The sequence below is a fragment of the Chroicocephalus ridibundus genome, chromosome 1 (assembly GCF_963924245.1).
Source record: "Chroicocephalus ridibundus chromosome 1, bChrRid1.1, whole genome shotgun sequence".
In the NCBI taxonomy this organism is placed as follows: domain Eukaryota; kingdom Metazoa; phylum Chordata; class Aves; order Charadriiformes; family Laridae; genus Chroicocephalus; species Chroicocephalus ridibundus.
Genome location: NC_086284.1, coordinates 7,990,672 through 8,014,294, shown reverse-complemented (window position 1 = coordinate 8,014,294; position 23,623 = coordinate 7,990,672). Strand labels below are relative to the sequence as shown.

At 46.2% G+C, this 23,623-nt stretch overlaps 1 protein-coding gene across 1 annotated transcript in view; it reads right to left on the bottom strand.

Annotated features, from left to right (window-relative positions):
- The window catches only part of MAP6 (microtubule associated protein 6), a 49,249-nt gene that overhangs the window by 6,333 nt on the left and 19,293 nt on the right, over window positions 1–23,623 (bottom strand). The window contains exons 2-3 of the mRNA XM_063327221.1: window positions 8,791–9,004; window positions 6,660–6,856 (exon numbers count right to left, since the gene is read on the bottom strand). Coding sequence (XP_063183291.1) covers window positions 6,660–6,856; window positions 8,791–9,004 — 411 coding nt within the window. The remainder of the gene's footprint in view (window positions 1–6,659; window positions 6,857–8,790; window positions 9,005–23,623) is intronic.

Here is a 23,623-nt window from a genome sequence, read left to right as displayed (position 1 = left end):
CCATCATTTTTCTGGTGGCTGGTCCTTGCCACTGGTTGCCGTGGAGCAGAATCCCTGCAGGGAAAGCTGGCGTTTCAGAAAGCATAAAGATGCCTTCAATCCATTAGCAGGCTTTTCTTTTATCCTTGGGCTCACATCTCCTCCACCTGACAGTCGTGATTAGGGAGCTGTTTCCAAGGCATCCTGCAACAGAAATTAAGACTGTTTACAAGCAATCCATAGTTACCGATAAACCACCAGTCCTGAAGTACTCAGAGCTGCGTAACCCCCTCATCGCAGACCTCTGAGCTTGTGAGTAGACCCAGTGGCATTAGTGGAATTGCTCCCAACCCAGAAAGCTCACGTGAGTAAGGGTAAATGGAAGTGGGCTGTCAAATCCCCCATTGGATCAAACTTACCATGATGCTGCCAGAAACCGGGAGAGCTGAAGCCCATGTCTGAACATCACAATATTTTCCAACTGTGCAAGAGATACAGTTCTTAGTGCTGAACATGGCCATGTCATCATGTTCATACTAGGGAATTTCTTCTTCCTGTAGAGCTCCTCTTCTTTACTTGATGTTGCTGTTTCTGTTGGGGATGGTGGTTGTTCCTTGGATGTTGGGATGTACCAGCTATGACAGAGACATCATCTGAAAAAGTCTCTTTCTCTCCTGCACAGGTACATCTCTAAATAAACCCTAAATCCAAAGAACATCGCAATACAAGAGGCTGCCTTTGTATAAGGACTGATATGTCAGCTGATGAAATATCCATATTCATCCTTTGACCTCACTTTACCAGTCAGGGATGTAATAATGATAACTGAGGATTTCAAAGGAAGCTCAGTGATTGGGAAGTGGCAAAATCAGTAAATCTCAGTCCTGTGCCCAAGGCACTTAAATGCCCATCTGATGCAGGGAATGGGATGGAGAGCATCAGGCAGCAACCTCTTCATCCATCCATGCACAAGTCTTCAGGTGTGTGCGCTGAAGCCCTCAGTACATGATGTATTTGAAAGCAACTGATTAAAATCAGCAACATGGGGCTGCTCACACCCTGTGCATTCAAAGTGACACCTTTGCAAAGCCACTCTCAGACGCTCCATTATTAAGAGCATGAGAAGCAGACTTGACTCTTTAAATTCAACATGCCAATATTTTCCCTCCCCTCCTTGTCCCCTCACCAGACACCAACACTGACAATTAGGACTATTTTTACTCCAGCCAGCTCCTCCACACTAAATGCTCTTATAAGACAAAGAATTTCTTTTCTAGTAACCCACTGCCAGTGCTTTGCACAGATGTTTTTCTCACAACAACCCTTGGAAAAAGGTGGGCAGTGCCAGTCACTAATGACTTGGCAAAGATGAAGGAGTGAGTCAGTAGCAGCGGGTTCAGACAGTGATGGTTAAAGACCAGGGAGACCAGGTCCCCATGCCTGTCATCAGCACAGCAGGTCCTGCTGTCTCTTAGAAATGCTTCCTGCCCCTTTGGGTATTTAGGCTTTGCAATGCTGAGCAAGTTCAGAGAGCAGTAGGACAGCAAGGGCGTGTTTTCCAGCACTGAGTGTGGATGGCTGCGTGGGACTAGATGGATCGGCCATCCATGCTGCAGTATGGAACAGACCCCATACCTTTGTGTCATGGGAGAAACATTTTGTTGCCCTACATGGATTGTCACAGATAAGTCCCATCAATGACCGGTCTTTTACCAATGAGCATTTTCTCCAATACCAGCCGTGGAGGGGTGAAATGATAAATCCCCCAACCTACAGCTCAGTGGAAACACTTTAAAGACCATATAGTTATGCGTGATCAATGAACGGTTGAAGGTGGTGGGGAAGGGAGAGGGAGGGCAGGGTGATATGGCAGGACATCAGAAAGCAGCACTGTTATTAGCATGTAGTCAGGGACGGGATAAATTCAGAAAGTGATCTGTAACCAGGCAGGGATGAGAAATAGCACCCAGAAATGGCAGGGCAGAAAAGGATCAGTGCTCTATGGAAGTCAACAGAGCCATGCTGGAGGAGAGATTTCAAAATACTACCCCAATGCAGATAATTTTCCACAGGTTGGTGGTGATGTTACTGGAATACCCATTAAAAGTGAAAACGTGATTAAAAATAAAAATTGCAGGTAGAAGCTTACAGGCTAGTTAAAAGAAAAAAAGAGATGAAACTAAGATTAGGGTTCACCATTTAAAATAAAATTGTGCCCTCAACCCTGCTTTCTTCCCAGCCATCATTTTCTCCAGATAGCAAACATTTTCATTAATATAAAATCAGTGCTTTGCACTTCCACAGTCACTGCCAAATGCCTGTTCATTGGTGGCTGGGCTTGGAGCACACTGGAAGTGCTCAACCCAAGAATTTGCCACCTCCTTTCAAAGAGGATTTCGAGCCCCTTGACTCCTCTCCTGAGCCTTTCAGGTGGTTTTGGCCCAAGGCAAAAGCTGTAGGCAGTGGGCTCATCCAGAGCACCTCCCCTCCCTCCAGCTCTCCAAGGGGCTCGGCTTCTGCTCCCTGGCCCAGTGCAACGTGGACAGGAGCAAGGTGCAGCACCGACCCTCTGCTCGACACGCTGTATTTACAGAGAAGAAAAGCCAACTACCTGCTCCGTCCACATGGCTTCACTGTCCATCTTCACCTTTGCAAACGCTTAGCTCTCGTGTCAGGCTAGTCTGAGGTTAGCAGCCACCTAAAGGGAGTCAGGCTGTGACAGCTCAGTTGTCCCCATGGCAGGGATGGAAGTGGTGGTGGCTCTAAGCAACACAAACCTGATTATGGTTGGAAGGGTGTTTCTTTCACTTAACTGTGCTTCTTATCGAGAAAACAAGATCAAGGAGGTGGAATTCGTCTTTAGCATTTATTTATCATTGGAAAAAAAACCCCTTTGAGCAAGCAAAGATCACAAGCACGTCACAATCAATTGGCTATACATTAATTTGTGTGTGTGTGTGTGTTTGTGTGTGTGTCATTCTCATTAGAACAGCAAGAATGAAAAAGCACCACGAGGAGGTGTGCTTAACACATTACAAGAGACAATTTGTGATATGCAACCAAACCCAGGCCACAAAATATTAATTAGACACTTCCTATCTGCCTCCAAGAGGCAAGAGTTTGTGGAATTCATGAGAGCCATGTTTTTACACCGGGCGCATTGCAAATGAAGAAGCAGGTGATCGGTGTGCAAAGCAGTCAGAAAACAGGAGCTCAGTCAGCAATTAGCACCATTTTGCAGAAAGGAGTAACAGTACAATACAGTGAGAATGAGAAAGCAAGCAATAGACAGCATAGGAACTTTCACAGGGTAAAAAGCAAAACATTTCTTTCTTTTTTTTTTCTTTTTACAAAGAAAGCAAAACATATTACAAATTAGCGGTGAGACAGAATCAGCATTGTGGTAGCTGGAAACACAGAACAGCAGAGCACTCTTTCCCAGTGGGATCGACAAGCTCAGAGTCCAAAGTGAACTTGAAAAGGCAGAGATTTGGTCTCCTTTCTGATAAACCTGAGTGGGTCAGATGGGTATAAAGTCTGTGGAAGGTAGAGCAATGCAGGATTTCACCCTGAGACCTGACTCTGCTGCAGTTCCTGGCATTCAATGCAATGCTAAGCTGTGTGCTTGGATGTACGCTGAGGACCTGGTGCACGTGGAGCAAAGGCCAGGATTTATATCCCTATTTTGTTGCTGTCTGAGAGGGAGGTCCCCAGGCCCTACCAGTCTCCCAGGCTCTTTCTGCAAAGATTGAAACCTTCCAAGGATCATTCATCCCACCCAAAGAGAGGTGTCCAAAATAGGTAGCTCAATGGCCCTTGGAAAGTTCCTTCACTAAAAAGGGAATTTAGATCACTGGCTAGCACTTCATATCTAGCTTTGTAGTTAGATGCCACCAAAAACTTCATGTATTAAGGAAACACAAGGCCAAATTCTGACCATTCACTGGGCATGTTTCATTCAAACACCATGATGGATGCTCTTCATTGAGAAGAAGCAACCCTGAAGCCCTAGGTGATGAGCAGTCAATCCAGAGTCATGAAGATGCTTGGATTAGGTGGTTTGAGCATCTTAATGGTGTTCCTTAGGAAAAATTTGGTTACCCTTGAAATCAAGGGTGAAATTCCCATTGAATTCAAGGGGAAATGGTGGCAAGTGTGCTGTTTCTTTGAATTTGAAGCTTTGGGCCAAAAAAATGATTGGGAGAATCATTTGGTATGGTCTTTCCTTATGCACCTTGAGATCGGTGTGTTCAGGGTTATTGGTAACTGTCTACATGCCTTCCTGACATGTTCTGCCTGCTGTGACACGTCATCTTCACGCTGTTGCTATATCCTGCGATAGGAAAGGACGTTACTGAGGAGTGTGAAGACGGATGAAGCATCTAAATGCCAAGGAATCACACCAAGTCTTGGAAGCTCAGGCTTCTCTGGCCAGTTGTCCCTTGTGCGACGGGGTGGGAAGAGCTGTGAGCGGCACTCCTCTCTACCAGCTCAATGCAAGCCTTTCGCCGAGCTGCTCTGGAGACAGAGCTGAGCTTTGCACTCGAGCGGTGCTGCAGGGGCTTCTGAGCACTCAGAAAAGCAATGGTCAATATGGACAGGTCAGCGTCTCCATGGAGCATGCACATCAAGAATGCACTACATTCGCAAAGATTTCCACAGTTTTACTTCCTGGAGGATTTCCCTGGTTTCCTCCTAAACGTCGGAGGTTTAGATATATATATTTCTATATATGAATATATATTTTCCACATACACAACCTGACTAGCTCATAGCACACAGTTCTAACACAGCTAAGCTTGGAAATACACCACTGAATTCAGAACACTACACTTACTTATACTCAAAGCTTTAGGCTGTTAGCGCAAGGCAAACAGGACACATCACACAATACACTGAACTTGGCATTTATTCATTACTAAGGCCAGCAAATGTCACTATCTGTATACCACAGAGCTTTCCTCCTCTTTGGAAACATTCTCTCAGCCTCGTAGCCCACCACTCATTTATGTTTCCAAAAGACCCAATTCTAATGGGGTGAGACCGCAAAAAGCGGGACTCCTCACCCTCCCGGCCCATTTCTTTTTCTGTGAGATAGTTTCACTTCTCTAAAATATCCTAGCAGCAAGACTTTCCTCACTCAAACACCTCTACAGCAACACAGTTCTGATAGTCTCCTCTTACACCACCTCCCTACCCTACTTCCCATCTCAGTCTTTGTTCTTCCCAATTGTCTGTTCTCTGGAAGTTTCAAGCTGGACTGTGTATCAGGATAGAAATGCTGAGCTGCAAAAATAAAGAATCTTGACTTGCAGCTACTCTGCTACAGCAGAGTTTAACCGCTCAGTTTGGTGGGATCAAGCTTAATCCTTACGTACTTAGGACCCGATTCAGGAGTTAGGCACGTAAATTTGGATTGGGACCATACCTCTCCCAGCTCCCATGGGAGCTCAATGACCCAAATTTTGGGGTGTGCGATGCCAGTTTGTTGGGCCAGTTCATACTCGCTGACAAATGGTCCCGCTGTGTTTACAGCTTCCAAACTGGTCTTGCTGGGCATGGGGATTTCCTAGAGTAAGAGCACAGTAAATATGATTGAAACCCTGAGATCTTGCCTTGAGGGATCTCAGCAAGTGGTTTGTGGTCCTCTTAGGATACTTATGAGTCAACATGAACTTCAACTGCTGGTAAAGTCAAAACAACGGGGGCTGATAGCTCTAGCCAACCTTGGTGACACGTTTCTCTCTACCCCTTGGAAGGTCACATCTGCAAACCGAACCTCTTTCAGAAATCTAGCTCTGTCTACTGGCACCCCAGAAGTGAAGAAAGCAGACCAAGATTCAAAACAAAGCAGGAATAACTAAAAAGATCCATAACCTAGGGGAAACAATAGGGAAGAACAGCCTGCCGATAACCTAGTCAGACCTGCCACATGCCTGGGAAGTCTTCACTGCTCTCTGCGCCTTCCCTCACTCCTTTTTCTAAACAAAAATCAAGTCTTTTGAATGGTGTTGATGGGTGAAGCTGCCTAGGGGAAAGATCTGGCCCTTCATTTGCACGGGATCTCCTTCCCTGTTGCTTCTTGGAGCAAAAGTCCCACCGATGTCACCAGGGGAAATCACTCTTGGCCACACCACTGATTCTAGTGGACTTATGGCAGATCCATGGCACCATGAATGAACCTCTGATCCTCTCTGCCTCCAAAACCTTTCACCTGCTGACACCAGTGGGAGATGACCAAACAATGGCCAACCGCAAAAGGGCCTCATGGCATGAGAGCACAGCCCCTCCACGGCTCAATGGCGCTTCCACGCCGTCAAAGTGTTGAAGGACCAAGCCTGAGGAAAGGGACAGGCTGCTGGATGCAATCACGGTTGATCCATCACCTTCATCTCCTACGCCCCTGCTTGTGCATTCCCACGTCCCTCACTCTGTGCAGAGCCGTGTTGTGCAGGCAAAGCAGAACAACCTGACCTCAGAGACAAGGATTCCCTAATCCTCCTTGGAAATAAAACAGAAAAGCTTCTAATACAATCAGAACAAAAAGCAGATTAGAAGCCTCTAATTAATTTTGTGGCCTTTATTTAATCAAAGGGAAAAAAAAAAACGGAAAGAAAGAAAGAAAGAAAGAAAAGGAAGGGAAAAAAACGAGAAAGAAAGGAAAGTGCAGTGACATTTACTCTTTTGCCTCAGCCAGTTTATTGTTCATCTCTTTACTTTTCTCCTTGTCCTCTGGCTTTGCTGTGTTGGAGGTCTCGGCGCTCTTTTTCTTGGCAGCCCGGCCAGATGCAATCTGCTTGTCTTTGGCCTTTTTCAGGGGTTTATGGCTTGTTGTGGTCTTTTTTGGTTTGGAAGGCTTTACGCTAGGCTTTTCCACCTGCATGGAGGGCGACATGGAAAACGACAACACAGAGATGGAGAGAGAGAGAAAGAGAGACACAAGGACAGGTGGAAAACAGGATTTAGATCAGAAATAGCATGAATGTTACTTATCTACCCAGCTATGCCCTGCCACAAAGGGAGAGGAGCAGCTGGGCGCGTGCTGAGTTGCAAATGGCCAATTCCTTTCATGGTGTTGATGCCCTGAAGTCACAGTACCCCGGAAGCCAGCAGAGCCCATTGCATCCAGATGAGGACACAGTAGGGTAAAGAGTAGAATGAATATTATCGATCATTTTATCAATTCTTCCATCATTCTCTGGCTTCAGGAGGGGCTTTGCAAGCCTACAGGGGATTATGTCTCTCTGGATTTGAAGCAGAAGAACAATGCTCGGGACAAAAAAGGCTGGTTTAAATCCCCATCTTTCTCTCGGGGCATGACTCCTCAGTTTGCTCTTCCCTAACAGATCACTACAACACAGTAAAATCAATTGGGGATAGCTGGGGCACAGGACCCCGACCGGCATCCAAGCAAAGGCCATTACAGTGTCTCGCATCCACCTATTTCTTCAGCCCCCCAAATAGGGACAAAATAGGGAGGACAGCTTCAAAATTAAGGAGGAATAGGAGCCTTCAGCTCCTCCATGCTGGCCCTGCCATCCCTCTGAGACCTGACAAATCTAAGCACTTATGAACACCGGGAAGGACTAACAGTCCTGGGTTTAAAACTGCACAGACTGACTCCATTTAATGAGGATCCTCTGCTGCTCCTAGAAGAAAAGTTTGAAACACATTTCAACCCAAGCCCTTCTAGACACATGTCCTCCATCTGATCAAAGCCAAAAGTGCTTGCTGTAAAAATGTGTGGAGCGCCCTGAATTAATTGCAGATGAAGATCTGGCTCTTACCATGTTGTTCCTGGGACAAAGTGTAATGTGGGGTGCCTATAGCTTTGGAGGGAGAAAGAAAAAGCTGTCTAGATAATCACCTGGGAAATGACAGTGCAAAATCCTCTTCGTCTGGGTCCTATCATCACTTCTTTACAGTTTGATGCACTAGTCTCCGAAGTGCAGCAACATGTACTAGAGCCCATAGAATCATAGGATGGTTTGGGTTGGAAGGGACCTTAAAGATCATCCAGTTCCAAACCCCCCCTGCCCTGGGCGGGGACACCTCCCACCAGACCAGGTTGCTCAAAGCCTCATCCAACCTGGCCTTCAACACTTCCAGGGATGGGGCAGCCACAGCTTCTCTGGGCAACCTGGGCCAGGGGCTCACTGCTCTCACAGCCAAGAATTTCTTCCTAATTTCTAATTTCTTCCTAATATCTCATCTCAATCTCCCCTCTTGCAGTGGAAAACCCTTCCCCCTCATCCTATGGCTCCCCTCCCTCATCCAGAGTCCCTCCCCAGCTTTCTTGGAGCCCCTTGAGGGACTGGAAGGGGCTGGAAGGTCTCCCCGGGGCCTTCTCTTCTCCAGGCTGAACCCCCCCAACTCTCTCAGCCCGTCCTCCCAGCAGAGGGGCTCCAGCCCTCCCAGCACCTCTCTGGCTTCCTCTGGAGCCTCTCTAACAGGTCCATGTCCTTCTTATGTTGGAGGCCCCAGAACTGGATGCAGTGCTCCAAATGGGGTCTACACTTGAGCAGAGGAAAGGGGCAGAATCACCTCCCTCGACCTGCTGGCCATATTTCTTCTGATGCAGCCCAGCATACCATTGGTTTTCTGGGCTGCGAGCACACATTGCCAACTCATATTCAGTTTTTCATCCACCACCATCTCCAAGGTGGATCCCTAGATGCACCCGCTGGTTGGAAATGAAGATGCCACATAAGGTGAATGACAGCAGGCAGTATTCATCCCAGCCTTACTGTGTTGCACATGTCCCACCAGGAGCAATGGATGGCCCTGGGTCCCTTCTGCTGTGTTTCTCACCTTTGGCGGTTCTTTGTAGGGCTCACTGTAGAGAGTGCGTATCCTTCTGCGCTCCAGGAATTTGTTATCAGATGGAGCAGGCTTACTGGTTTCCCCCTTGAATTGAGCGCTGTAACTGGTTTCGTGGATCATTTTCTCCTCTGGCGGCTTGTACTGGGACTTCGCCTTTATAGCTTTCACAGGCTTGACATCTACCCAGGGTCTGAACTCATTTCTGAAGATCAAAAAAGAAAGGAGTTAAGGAATTAAACCAACAGGAGTAGTGGTAATATGGGAATGAAATCCCTCATTGCTCAGCAAGGTCTACTTGGAAAGGCTTTTACCTCCATCCAGTCAGGTTTACAAAGAAACTGACTCCCAACAACTTATTTTTGACCTCATCTAAAACCCATTGATACATTAGGAGACCTTCAAATGAAATTTGGGCTATTAAAATCAGGCAGTCCTGGGCACCAGACAACTTGCTACTTGGGTGACAATGATCGGGTGCGCTCTGAAAAGCTGGCCTAAGATGTGACAGTGATCCTTTTTTTGAAAACACAGATGCTTTTTTGTCTCTGTAGTTTCACCTCTGCGCTGAGGCTACCCGCAAACAATTCCTGACTCTCAAAATTATGGTGGAAAAGAATACTTAGGAAGGAACATCAAAATTCATGTTCTGCAACTCAACATGCGACACACACTTCTCGGCAAAATTCCCCGCAGGCAAGCTAGCTGGGTGATTAAGAAATGTAAAGAGACAAGATGTTCTACAGCCACACCTTTCCCATGCCTATAAGTAGTGAATTGTATCATTTTGCCTATATTGCACAAAATGATGCACAACAGCTTTTGTTAATTCCATAAAGGAATACTTTAAGATAAAGCTGCCTTAGACGTAAACTCAAGCAGAGCAGGAAATGGCACAGTTTATCAGGTATTGTGAGCTATGGCTTCTCTTTATTAGCTGATGGTGAATTCCCGAGTTATTGGAAAAATAACACCATCTTTCATTTCTTTTGGACACAGCTGTGAGTTTTGGGAGAAAAAACAAACACATTTCAAACGTTTTTATAATCTGCTGGACAAATTCTGGTTCCCATCCACAGCCTCCTTTTCATCCATGTTTTAGTTCTTCCCAACAGAGTGCCAACATGTTTCTAATTTTGAAGCAAAACATTTCATTTTTTTTTTCTAAAAATTGCCATCCATCTGAGAAAACCCCAAGTGTGTTGCTACCTTAGATGGGTCATGCTCAGACATAGTCCCAGGCAGTGTTTAGATCCTTAATACTCCAATGCAAGCCAGGAGCTATCTTAGTGGTGGTGATACAAGCCCTCTGTGAAGGCGTGAATTTTCCTTGGAAATCAAAGCCCTTGTCTTAATTTCGGGACCTCTGAGGCAACGGGACCATTAAGTTGTGGACCCTGTCCCTCCTGCCCTGTTCCACTCAACCACCTTTGAGTTGTGTTATTCATTCTCAGCCTGGTTTATTAGGGAAATAAACCCTGTGTGAGGGTACTGCCAGCCAATCCCTTCCCATAATAGCTTTGACCATCTTAATCAGCTTCAACCAAATTTCACAAATGGTCATGGAGATATTCAGCTTTTACTTTTATGAAGATAAGCAGTTGGGCTGGGTCCAGAGGCTCAGGAAAGCTTTGGTATGGACATGCACACTTCATCAGTCATCAGAGGACCTGCTTAGACAGGGAGGCTAGGCTGCAGAAGTTCACTTATTGTCCTCAGGGCCCAGTAATAAATGGTCCCTTCACCTGCAGGACCAGTGCAGCTCCCTGCCCACCCAGTACTACATTTCCCATTCACATAATCCCTCTGCAAAGATGGAAAAAATCTTTCTCTTCCAAGATAACTCCAGTTGCAACAGTGTCCCAAGTGTTTCTCCTCCTAACACACCTATGTTAAGGTCTCACCATATCTGCAAGGGTGAGTCTCCTTGTGGTAGCCAAAGAGGACTGGCCAACACAGTCAGTGGAGCTCGGAGAGCTCTTCCCTATGCCAAAGATGGGTGACTGCTTTAGGATGAGCTGAATGCTTCTTTGACTAGATCTCCACTGATGGGAATACAAACATCTCGCACACGTGAATACACTCACACATACACCCCTAGATGTAGGTATCTTAGTCTATGAGCCAAATCCCATCTCCAACTCTCCATACTTTCTTAGTGTTGAGTCTAACTACATCTACTTTTTATTTTCCATGTATTTCTTCATTTCCCACTCCCTCTTTTACTATTCAGCCCTTCTTGGGCTTGGGCAATACTGCCAAAGGCCCAGCGATACTGCCTGTTTGAAGGACGCTATTCTTCATGAAACTATTGCAGTTAATGAGTAATACATGAATGAGCTTATCTGTGTCCCCTTCTTTCCTCTTCAGTAAATGTCACCCATTTGTCCACAGATATTTCTCTGCAGTCCGTTGCTAAAATATCCCTTCTGCATGAAGAGTTGAGAGAAAGGGGGAGGAAACATCTTTAAAGAACTGGATTAAAGGTGTGAAGACATTACTGACAAACTCAAAGTTCATCCTAAGCTCCTCAAAAGCCTAGGGGTCACTTTTGTTCCATCAGTAGACTCTGTGCTTTTAACCACTTTCCAAAGGAAAAAAAAATCACGCACTAATTCTCTCTGTCCATGGCTATCACTCAGATCCTTCTCTAGCAACTCCTGAACCCGTTAGCTATGTTCTATCATATTTGTGGCAGAGGTAGAAATCTCAGAAGTGAAAATTACAACATGTTTCCTCAAAATCAGTGAGTGCGCTCAGGAGAAACATCTAAATGGTGTTCTTCAACTGAGGGAAAGCCAGGTAAAGTTCATTTTCTTACTTATTGTAAGGCCGGCCAGCCAGCCAACCAACCCACAAGGACCACGAGGTCAATCAGCAAAGCTAAGCATAGTTTGCATCTACAGAACGAGAGACAAAGGATGGAGGCTGTGGTACCATCCACGTAGGGGCTGGACTGTAAAGACAGAGCACAAACCAGGAATTATTCATTCTGCCGCTCATAAAATACTGGTTTATGTGGAGGTGAGCTTTGAAGCAGTGTGACCGTATTTGTTACCATAGTACCCAGCAACCTCATTATGCACTGCATTATGCAAACAAGCAGAAAGAGTCGGGCTGCTCCCTGAAAAGCCTGTGATCTCTGCAGACAAGGCAGACACAGGAGGTGGGGAAAAGGCAGAGAAAAGCCTCATGCTACCAGTGGGCTGGCAGGGAATGCATTTCTGCACTCCCATGGGCTGGCTGCTGAAATGCTAAAGCAAGAGATCATGCAACAGAGCAACAACCAATCCCACCTGACTGTTAAAAATGAGCATGAGTTCCTCTGCTCTTCTCCATCCTTGCTCTGCTGGTCTTAATGCGGGTGTAAACTCTGTGAGCACTCAGCTCCTCTGTGCTTGGCGACAGGACTCTTGACTACCCTGCATCCACCTGGCTTTGCAGGCAAAGGATAGGCCAATAGCCATTCTTAGGGGGCTGCATGCTGATGCACCACGTCCACCAGCTCTGAAACAGCTCAGCCACGATTTTCTCTGGAAGCGGAGAAGAGGAGGCTATTGATCTTGAAATATTTTACAGTGTTGACAAGGAATTTGTAAATACCAGGTATGTCACACAGATTTGGCACACATCTAGAAATAACAGATTGCCCAGAGAGGTGGGAGATGCCCCATCCCTGTAAACATTCAAAGTCAGGTTAGACGAGGCTCTGAGCAACGTGATCTAGCTGAAGATGTCCCTGCTCATGGCAAGAGGGGGTTGGACTAGGTGATCTTTAAAGGTCCCTTCCAACCCAAACCATTTTATGATTTTATTCGGAATCCTTTCCAGGCAAATGTGCATCATTTCACAGCAGCAACTATTACACTAGAGCTGGTCCCTTCAAGCATGTGAGAGAGCATGGGCCATGTCTTTATGGAGTCCTACCACACCTGGGAAGGACCAGATACTCCCTGCTGTGACCACACTCAAGCACCCAGCGTGCCCATTTCTGCTGTTCAAAGCTTTCAGAGGCTGTGGAAGGAGGAGAGAAACTCAGACCACTTACTACAGCTACGTCTGGTGCAGCAAGCTGATCTCAGTGCCTATTTTTGATATTCAAGCGACACACAAACTGTACAAAAGCGTTACTAGAATAGACACAGGCTATTCTGTGCTGGTTGCGTCAGTGCCCAGACACTTGGCTTACCATGGCTAATTAGTACAAAAGTACTAATTCCTAATCCTCTCCGTCTCCATCACAGATGAGTGAGGGAAAACAGCCCCTTGGGAACTGCCCTTGGAATATGCCAGCTCCTGAACCCAGCCCAACAATTGTTTGGAAAAGCACTTGGAAAAAAACGTAGGCAGGAGTGTGCTAGCAACTTCACAGCCTGGATCACCACATTTGAGTGCCAGGCACATCGAATTTGCTAATTCAAAGTATGAAGGAGGAGGCAGGTGCCCTGCTTGGGGTCTGTGTCTCTGTTGAACGTAAGGATGGGACGACATCTCAGGAAGGTGACCTAAATCTCCTACGTCTGGTGACTCTCCATAAAATGTCTGTCCGATACAGTCCTATGTCACCAGGAGCTCGTGTTGTCCAAACAGTGCATGGCACGGCACTTAGGGCAGTCACACTGGGCCATCTGGAACTGGCCTGATGCTCCAGGATATTTATGTTCCTCAGAGACGCTGCTTTATGAATTTATATACCCCTTATATGCAGCAAAGAAGCAAGAGGAAAAGCAGCAGCTTTAAGACCTGATCTTTTTTTGCTATTCTAGGACTAGTAAAAATATCTGGTCTCTAAGGTATTCTATCAGTTGCTCCTGGAACACTAAAACTAACCCTGGCTTAAGGAAAGCCCCTGCAGTTCTGAAACCTCCTTCATTACTGTTTACCATCCCAAGGCCAATTTGTGGGGAAGGTGCCCAAAAGTTACAAATTCCAGCTACAGTCCGAAATGAGCCCTGAAAATGTTATTTCTCCCTGTTTTGAGATCAGCCAGTCATAGTGGCATCTGGACCACCAAAATGCTTTAATTGCATTTTCCCCTTGGCTTCATGCAAAATGAGCTCTGAAAGTATTTCAGGAGCGTGCGAGACCCCATCCTAAAAGATCTCATCCTCAAAGCTCACCTAAAACCTGACCAAAAACCTTTACTCACGGTGCAATGACGAGTCACGAGCAGGGACCAGCACCAACATGGATATTTCCAACAGGCACAGCTTAGTCCAGCTGTAATTCTTCTCTAAGGGATTTTCATTGCTCTTAATTTTGCTGAGGAAGATTTTAAGAACTGCTATCTTGGCAAGAAAAGAAGGGGATTGAACTGAAATAGCAGCGAATTACACATCTCCTAATTTTCTGCTGAGCTCTGGTCCCAGCCTTACAAAGGATAATTAGAATCAGTCGGGAACCCGGCGCTGACCTGAAATGGAAATCGAAATGAAACTTAACAAAAAGGAGTATATGAGGCATCAGATGACCTTTTGCAAGCCAAGTCCAACAGGAAAAATTCCCAGTGCAGATAAAAGAAGTTTAGGCATCTACAGACCGGATGAGAACATAGGGCTGCATAGGATGGGGCAGACGTCTTGCAAATTAATAGGTAGCAGATCTTCTTTTAAGATGACAGTAGCCTGGGGAGATGGTGGCCTGATCTATATCCATTAAAGCCAAGAGCTGCTCCCTACATATATCAGCGCATACCACACTGCTCTTCCATAGGGCTTCATCCACCCTGGTTATTTTATTTTAATTGCATTTTCCCCTTGGCTGAGGATTGTTAAAGGTGAAGGTGACCTCAACATCTTCCTCCACCCCAGCCAGGAGACACGGGGTTGATGTGAGCTCCGAGCTATGGCACGCAGCCATGGAGATGCTCACCACCACTCGTGTAGGCATTGATCGCCTTCATCTATTGATGCCAGAGCAAAGCCAAGAGGGGGAAGGAGGCGGAGGTGGGGCCAGGTTTAACCACTTCAAAGCTTCCACCTACTTTGAAGGACTTGTGAAGAGAGGTTACGTTTGTTCAGAATCAGCACAGGATGTTAAATATATTCTGCTGACAGCAGTGTTACCGGCATTGACCCAGCCCAGTTCCCTCATCCTGATGTGCACGTATCAAATAATGAACGGCGCAGAAAAGGGAGACCAGGAACTTCATGGTGGAGTCCTGCACAGAAGGGTTACATCTATCTTAATTTGAAAAACTATGGCTCAACCAAAAATGACAAATATTCAGCTTTTTCACTGAAAAAAAAAAATCCTTTATGAAATGTTTGGCCTGAATTGTTTCATTCATTCTAAAATTAAAATTTAACTTTCTTTTTTACTTTCTTTAATTCTTTTCCATCCCATTTTTTCCTTATTCTATTCAGGACAACACAAAAGGACTATGAATCCCTTTATGAAGAAAAACATCAAACTGCTTCACAAGGAATATTTCAGAATGTCACATTTCACCTTAATATTCCTCTAAACAAAACACCAATGAAAAAAAAAATATACATTTTGGCCAAACTAAGTAGCAAATTTGTCTGGGATTTTGAAATTATTTTGCCTTTCTGGAATAGAGTATCGTTTGCTCCCAAATATTATCCAGCTCCCTTTTCCCTCTTAATGCAGGAGAAGAGATGTTCAGTGAAATGAAACAGTAGGAAACCCAAAATCAATGATAATGCCTGGTCGAACTCTGGAACTCAATGCCAAAGGAGGTCACCGAAGTCCAGCATTTAATGAGATTCAATTAAGTCATGGCCGTTTAGATGGATATTGAGAATATGCAAAGGTACCAAAGGAGATTTCAGCCACACATCCTCGAGATAATCACTAACACCGCTCTTCAGCATTTAGCTGTTCTTTACAAACTGTGGGTGGAAGCAGGAGCTATTCCACACTGTAGGAATCTCCTCCAATCTCTCTCCAGGACCCTCTGGTCCTGGCTGTGATCAGCCAGAAGACACTGGACTAGCAAATTCTGCTCACAAAGGACCGCCCATACGAGGAGCGTGAGCATGTTTTGATCCTAAAGCTGTTCTCTTTTCTAATGCGAACAGAAAAATTGCACTTGGACTCAATATAAACAGGCTGTGGATCCTCCTGCAAACACAATTAATTTTAAAGATAAGGCCGATCGATGGTTACTGTTCTGCAAGAGCCAAAACATGGCTCCTAACACATTTTCAGCCATAAAGGAACACTGCCCCATGCTGAAGTCCCTTGTGCAGTAGCGAACAGCAAAACGTGTTCTTGCCTCCCAGAGAAATAAGTCTAAAATCCTGGACCTGGATGATTCCTTGCTGCTTCTGACAGCTTGAAACTTTACTGCAACACAACGTGTCCCCTGTACCTCAAGACACTGGCTTCAGACATTTCATCCCGTCTCCCACCCCAAGCCCCCTTTGGTTAAAAGGTCAATTCCAACCAACTCCTATTGCCATGGTCATGTCGACATCCCAAATTTGCCAGTGCAAGAACTACCCACCCATTGTCTGCTGCACCAAGTGCCCTGTCTCCAGCTCCTATATGGATGCTTAATGACAGCTTTATCCTCTAATCCCCATGCTATTATCTTGCACACAATAATTTACTGTAAAGCTGCACTGAGACTGTCAATGGTATAATGAAGCTCCTGGTGCCGAAGATTATTTTTTCCCAAACATTCATAATCAACCTCTAAGACATGCAAACACACACATATAGAGACAAAAACAGAGCAAACTGGACAAGCCAATACCTAATTGTGCACAAAGACTAAAACAATGTGAAGTTTGAAACGTTGACAATGCACAATGGAGTAAGTGTGAGCAGGCTGGGGGGCGACCAGTATCTGTGGGCATCCCTAGTTAGGGCCCATCAAGTACAGCACTGTCAGGAAAAAGGAGGAAAGTGCTGAGCCTTCAACAGGGTAACTTTAGCGCTGGCTGAAGCAGGCTATGAGCAAGATATGATTAATGTACCGAAAAGGATGAAGTCAAGTCATTTGGCAGAGCAGCACCATGCTGTGATCCATTTATAAAAGTTGCTTGAGTCAGCAGCTCACAAATCACGGATATTTCATTGCCCGAGGGCCACGGAGCATGGCCTTCCAAGGAGGTAGAATTATTGCACCTGTTGTCATGTCCAAAACGTCACAAATACATGGATGAAGGTGACGGTGAACGCTGCAGAGGGCCAAGGAGCTCAGAGAGCAAAGGAGTTGGGAGAGCCACCCCAGGAGTAACAGCCCTGCCACTACTCATCTCTCAGCAGAGAGAAATAGGAGAGTTGAGGACGGTCCATGAGGAATAGCCAGCCACTGAGCAGAATGGAGAGGTCCATGTATGATAGGAAAAGGTGAGATAAATCCCCACACTCAGACTAGGTGGCACGTCTGGGCACCCTTGACACCCAAAGTCCAATTGTTTGTGGACCTCAAGTTTAACACCAACACCCCCGTGACCACCTCCTTCCTTCCAGCGCTACCTCCACCTTAGCTCCACTCTTAAGCCTGCAGCATTCGCCCAAGTCCCTGTGCTCAGACAGCCACAGGGAAAGCAGAGTCCAAGCCAGATAAAAGATATCCATCAGCATCTTCTACAGCCCAGCAGCCCAAGGCCCTCCCTCCCTCCTAAATTTCCCTTTGGTGGCTAAATACCCACCAAAGGGAAAAGCGTGGACTCAGGGGAAGATAACGCTGGGAGATCCCACTGCAGAAATGCCAGAAATCAAGGAAAGGTTAAACCCAATGGCAGTGAGACCTCAGGAACTTTCCTTGTGTGAATCCCAGCCCCATGGAGATTTGCCAGTTTATACCTCTCTGAATTTCCCTTGAAGCTCATGGGTCCTTCTGAGGAAGGGACACACATAGACCATTCCACACAGAAGCTGCTGTGCTCTCTTCATACATGCTCGAGCCTGTAAAGTCAGTGAGTTCAATGTTGGTGTCACCAAGGAAGCCACCCGATGCAGCCTGCTAGGAGAGCTCCCAGGGTGATCACAGCCTGACATTTCTGAGCTCCCTTGCAGAAACAACCCATCTGTAAATGTCATGTTCACCCCTGGAAAATGGGTCAGGACCAGGTCGAAGCTCTGCTAACTTCCCATTTAATGGCCTATACATCTATTCTCAAGTTGGTTGGAGCAAGAGCAGTGTCTCATCCCCTTTGTCCTCCAAATGGGCAGATGCCTGTAAAATTTGCCACAAGGTTAAACAAACAAAACAGCTCATGGCATGAATGCTTTGAAACAAAAGCATCTTTAGGATTGGGAAATGTGTCGCCCCAGGCAGATCTGGATGGGCTGCAGAAACCAGAACAGCACAAGGAGAGCCAAAGTGCTCCTGTGAGAGTTTCCTGGGCCAAAGAGCATCATGTATCTGACTCCCTTGCAAGACAACGTGCACCACATGGCTACTATCAAGGTACAGGCACATGCATTAACAAGGCTCACCCCGTAACACATGGGGAAAGAAAAGAACCTTGAGAAGAAACTTTCACATGAAGAAAAGTGGAAGACCTTGCAAAGACAACACAGCATTGTAAATTCTGCTCTTCTTCAAGTCCAAAGATTTTTCAGTGTAATTCATGCTGAGTGCAATGAACTCATTCAAATATCTGATGGGATGAAGAGAAACCAGCAGCTGTCTGTGGCGACACCGCACGCCAGGTCTGTCCCCAGATGGAGTCCTCCTGCCTCTGCCCATCCCCACGCCAAAGCTGGTGGCCTCAAGGGTGGGATTCCCAGTGGAGAGATGCTTTCAGCACCTCGTTTCAAGTGTCTGAAGACACAAACAAGAGACGAATTAAAAATGCATTATTTCAGTTGAGCAAAACACTTGAGCGCATGCAGCGCGGCTCTTAGCTGCTCCTTACATGTAAATATGGGCATAAATGACTTTCTGAATCAGAGCTTGGTGAACCATGCTGCAAAAGCTATATGTGAACCTGCGATGAGATTTTTAAGAGGGGAATCTGGTGCAGCAAGATGTGCTAAGGCTGGGGAAAAGGAAGCTTTTTAGGTCAAATGAAGCAATTACATTTTGCATCCTCGTAGCACAATCAGACCACCCCAGAGATCCAGCAGCAGGATGGGGAGCGAATCCAAAGGCGTCACTTTTTTGGCAAGGACGGACCAGACTTTTATAGAAATGAAGAGCTGCTGCCCAAGGAGATGAGATAGATATATATATCTCATATATATATATATATGTATATATGAATGAAACAATTCAGGCTAAACATTTCGTAAAGGATTTTTTTTTTTCAGTGAAAAAGCTGAATATTTGTCATTTTTGGTTGAGCCATAGTTTTTCAAATTAAGCCAGATGTAACCCTTCTGTGCAGGACTCCACCATGAAGTTCCTGGTCTCCCTTTTCTGCGCCGTTCATTATTTGATATGTGCACATCAGGATGAGGGAACTGGGCTGGGTCAATGCCGGTAACACTGCTGTCAGCAGAATATATTTAACATCCTGTGCTGATTCTGAACAAAGGTAACCTCTCTTCACAAGTCCTTCAAAGTAGGTGGAAGCTTTGAAGTGGTTAAACCTGGCCCCACCTCCGCCTCCTTCCCCCTCTTGGCTTTGCTCTGGCATCAATAGGTGAAGGCGATCAATGCCTACACGAGTGGTGGTGAGCGTCTCCATGGCTGCGTGCCGTAGCTCGGAGCTCACATCAACCCCTTGTCTCCTGGCTGGGGTGGAGGAAGATGTTGAGGTCACCTTCACCTTTAATATGTATTCACCTATATATATATGCATCTCACTGACCAGCACAGCCGACAACAGCTCTGGTCCAGATTGCTCCATTCACAGTGCTGTAGTGGTGGGGGTTTTCATGAAGACCATTTATCCTCAGAGAGCTGGGCAGAGCCTGCCAGGGAAAAACTCCCTGCCATGACTTTCCTGAAAGCTCTGGTGTGAAGCTGCTTGAGCTCATCACCAGCTCCTGTTCCCCAGATCCTGGCCCTTCTCCAACCCGGGGATGCTTCAGTGATGCTGCAGTTCAGCTGCATAGGAACCGCAAGGTTCGCCCTTGAGGCAAAAAATGGAGAAGGGCAGTGCAGGGCACGACAGGTAAGATTTTGTCTGAATTTATTCAATTATCATCCAAATCACGGATGCAGAAGGATGGGTGTCTCTGAAGGAAGGTCAGGAAATGGCTTTGACATGAAATAGAAGCTCTTCTGTTGCAGCGATGTTATTCGACTAGCTGTATTTTTCTGCTCCCTTCAGGGACTCATTACTTCCCTTCTTTCTGTGTTCCCAGTGCAGCTCAAAATTAGCGTTGCTCTTTGATTTCATTTCTAGCCTGCATGACAGTGTAATTGCTCATCCTGGCACAGGAGCAGAAATAGATTCAGCAGTAAAAGAGGTAAAGGAGGAAGATGGTGAAATTTAAATAGCACCTATTGCTTTGCTACTGCATTGATGACTTGGGGCATTATTATTTGCTCCTCACCGTAGTCGCTACTATACGACTGCATCTGAATACCCTTCCTATGATGATTGGGCACCGTGTTTCCTAAGAACTTAATTGTGCACATGAAAAATGAAGAGACCAGTTAGTCACAGTCTGAGGTTCAGTTAATATATGAAAGCAATTCTGGCGTGGGCTTTAATAGAAAAGCCAGCCACCCTATTTCAAAAGGTTTACATGTCCAAGGTGACAAGAAGGCAAATGCTAGGAAAAGGGAGATCATGAACCAGGATCCCCATGAACATTCATGGAGGAGGCACTGAGGAACAAGGACTTTGACCACTAAGTAGAAGAGCAGTAAACCAAGCCCCATGGCAAATTTAGTGGCCAGAATATGTGGTATTCAAGTTTTTCCTTGCACTGGGCTGAAGCAGTAACATGCTGCTGAAAGCCCAATGCAAAGAAAATCTTGAATACCATGTATTTCTTCTGTACATACTGCCCATGGTGGGCAAACACATTGTCTAACCCTATTGTCTCCTGCCAGCACCCCCCTTCCCACTTCAAAGCCTCTGCAGAGCTGATGGAGGTATTGATGCAAGGTCGCAGCCTCAGTTGCTACTCACCCCAATGGGTACGTCTCCTAGATGCCTTCAAGACAGAGGAGCCTGCAGGCCAGCTTAGAAGCCAAGCTGTAACCAGGATGGTCTCTTATTATCTGTGACATCACTGAGGGGAGACCTTCTCGCTCTCTACAGCTCCCTGAGAGGAGGGTGTAGACAGGGGGGGTTGGTCTCTTCTCCCAAGGAACAGGCGATAGGACAAGAGGAAATGGCCTGATGTTGTGCCAGGGGAGGTTTAGGATGGATATTAGGAGAAATTTTTACATGGAAAGAGTTATCAAGCATTGGAACAGGCTGCCCAGGGAGGTGGTGGAGGCATCATCCCTGGAGGGATCTAAAAGCCAGGCAGACGTGGTGCTGAGGGACATGGGTTAGTGGTGGTTTTGGCAGCGTTGGGTTGATGGTTGGACTCAATGATCTGAAAGGTCCCTCCCAACCTCGACAATTCTGTGATTCCATGATTCTATGATCTGAGTGTAGTAACAACCAAGTACTTCCTAAGTGATCTTACACTTCAACAGCTCAGAGCCTCCAAGCTGAAATATCACCTGTGAAAGCGAAGCACACACATGCTTAGGCTCCAAAGACACCCAATTTTATCCTATTTTAGTCTACAAAGTAAAATACAGAAAGTAACATGTACTCCAAATGTCTTATATATACATGCTTTGCATGTATAATATCTTATTCTCAAAGAAAGAAAGTGAAATCAAGTCCATGGCCTTTTATACACCATCCATCCACAAGGCATGCCTGCGAGCGGCATCCCACACACAGGTTTGCGGTTTCCCACTGTTTTTTTCCAAGAATTACTCTGCCAGAAATCCCTTGAATCCATCAGCTGGGGTACCAGATCCGACACGACAAATATTTCACAGCAAACGGCTCTGTGGCTTGATGAGCTGCAATTCCCCCGTGTCCCGAGCGTGCAACACGCGCAGGTGAAGTCAGGCATAGGGAGATGTGCTGCACACGACATATGCCGCGTGACAACCACACAGCCTCGAATAACGCAGCACAGAACGTGGACGAACGCCAGATTAACCTACATTTGGTCCGATCACCTGCCTCTGCTGTGCCTATGTGTGTGTACGTGTTTGAACTCGTGCTATTTCTTTACAAGATTTTATACATATAATGAATCTAAAGTATTTTTTTTAGCAGGCAAAAGTGACTAGCCTGTTGCTGGCTTTGAGAGAGAGGGCTGAATCCTGCTTTGCATTTTACGCCTTTCTCTGCAATGTACCCACTCAATATTTCTTTAGTTGAAATTAAGAGGTTGTAATTCTTTTTTTAACTGGAAGAACCATAATAGAGCTGGGTGTAAGCTAAGTAGATGAAAGAGGAGAGCTGAGGCTTGAGCGAGGATCTTAAAAGAAAGGATTACTGAGCTAAGGGAAAGAAATGAAGGACTGAGTCGGATTTCCCCCCCGCCCCCCATCTTTACCCTTGATACCGTCTTATTTCAAGGGCTGCAAAATCTAGATTTAAATTTGATTTGTTCTGTGGATGGGAAGGTGCAGAGCTCCTGCTCCGGAGTTTAAATGACATATATGGAATTACTGGGGAAGAAACACGGGGAAATTACACTGAAATTGCCCTGGGGGCTGTGGGGAAGGTTAGTTTTAAAAGCACCACGGAAAGACTAAACTGGGCTGAGCTGATGGACAGAGAATTTAGGGAGACAGTGTGGGAGCACTGGGAAGTAGCTGCTTTGGGGAGAAGGGAAGGGAAGGGAAGGGAAGGGAAGGGAAGGGAAGGGAAGGGAAGGGAAGGGAAGGGAAGGGAAGGGAAGGGAAGGGAAGGGAAGGGAAGGGAAGGGAAGGGAAGGGAAGGGAAGGGAAGGGAAGGGAAGGGAAGGGAAGGGAAGGGAAGGGAAGGGAAGGGAAGGGAAGGGAAGGGAAGGGAAGGGAAGGGAAGGGAAGGGAAGGGAAGGGAAGGGAAGGGAAGGGAAGGGAAGGGAAGAGAGGAGAGGAGAGGAGAGGAGAGGAGAGGAGAGGAGAGGAGAGGAGAGGAGAGGAGAGGAGAGGAGAGGAGAGGAGAGGAGAGGAGAGGAGAGGAGAGGAGAGGAGAGGAGAGGAGAGGAGAGGAGAGGAGAGGAGAGGAGAGGAGAGGAGAGGAGAGGAGAGGAAACAAAGCTTAATATGCCCAGGCATTTTTTTCTAGGAAACCATAAAACACACCACCACAAGTCACCAGGGCTGCACAGGAGTCATGGAGAGCAGAATTAGGTCCATTAAAGCATATCACTTTTAACGCTGTAATACTCAAGTCCGTGCCACTTCCAGTCCACCCATCTCTCTTTAGAAGCTATCCCTGCCTGCAGGAGGCACAAAAGTAGATAAATTGTAGGAAACGAGAAAATTAGTGTAGGAAACACTCTACAGTTTCCCCAGTTTCCTCCTCTGCAAGCTTGGGAAACCATCAGCATCACTTGTGCATCCACAACGATGTAATGGGGATGCCCTGATGAGCCCAGCTCCCCAACAACTGAATTAGTCCCATGGTACTGAATCAGTAAATACTGGGACCATCAAAGCTGTCTCGGGGGAGTCTGGGAAAGAGACAGCACAAGGCACTGGAGCAGATGGCTGTATTGTGAAGTCTCCTCCTAATTAGGTAAAACAAGGACCAATGCAAGCTGAACGAAGCAATTACTGGTCACTGCTGGTACCACGCTGTCCGCACGAAAGCTGTCATGAAATAAAAGAGGATGAGGAGGACTTGATGGAAAGATTTATAGGGGAAATGGTGAGAAAGCAGGTTCTGGAAGACGGTTGTTTTATAATTAACTGGCTTCTCCAGTGTTTGTAAGG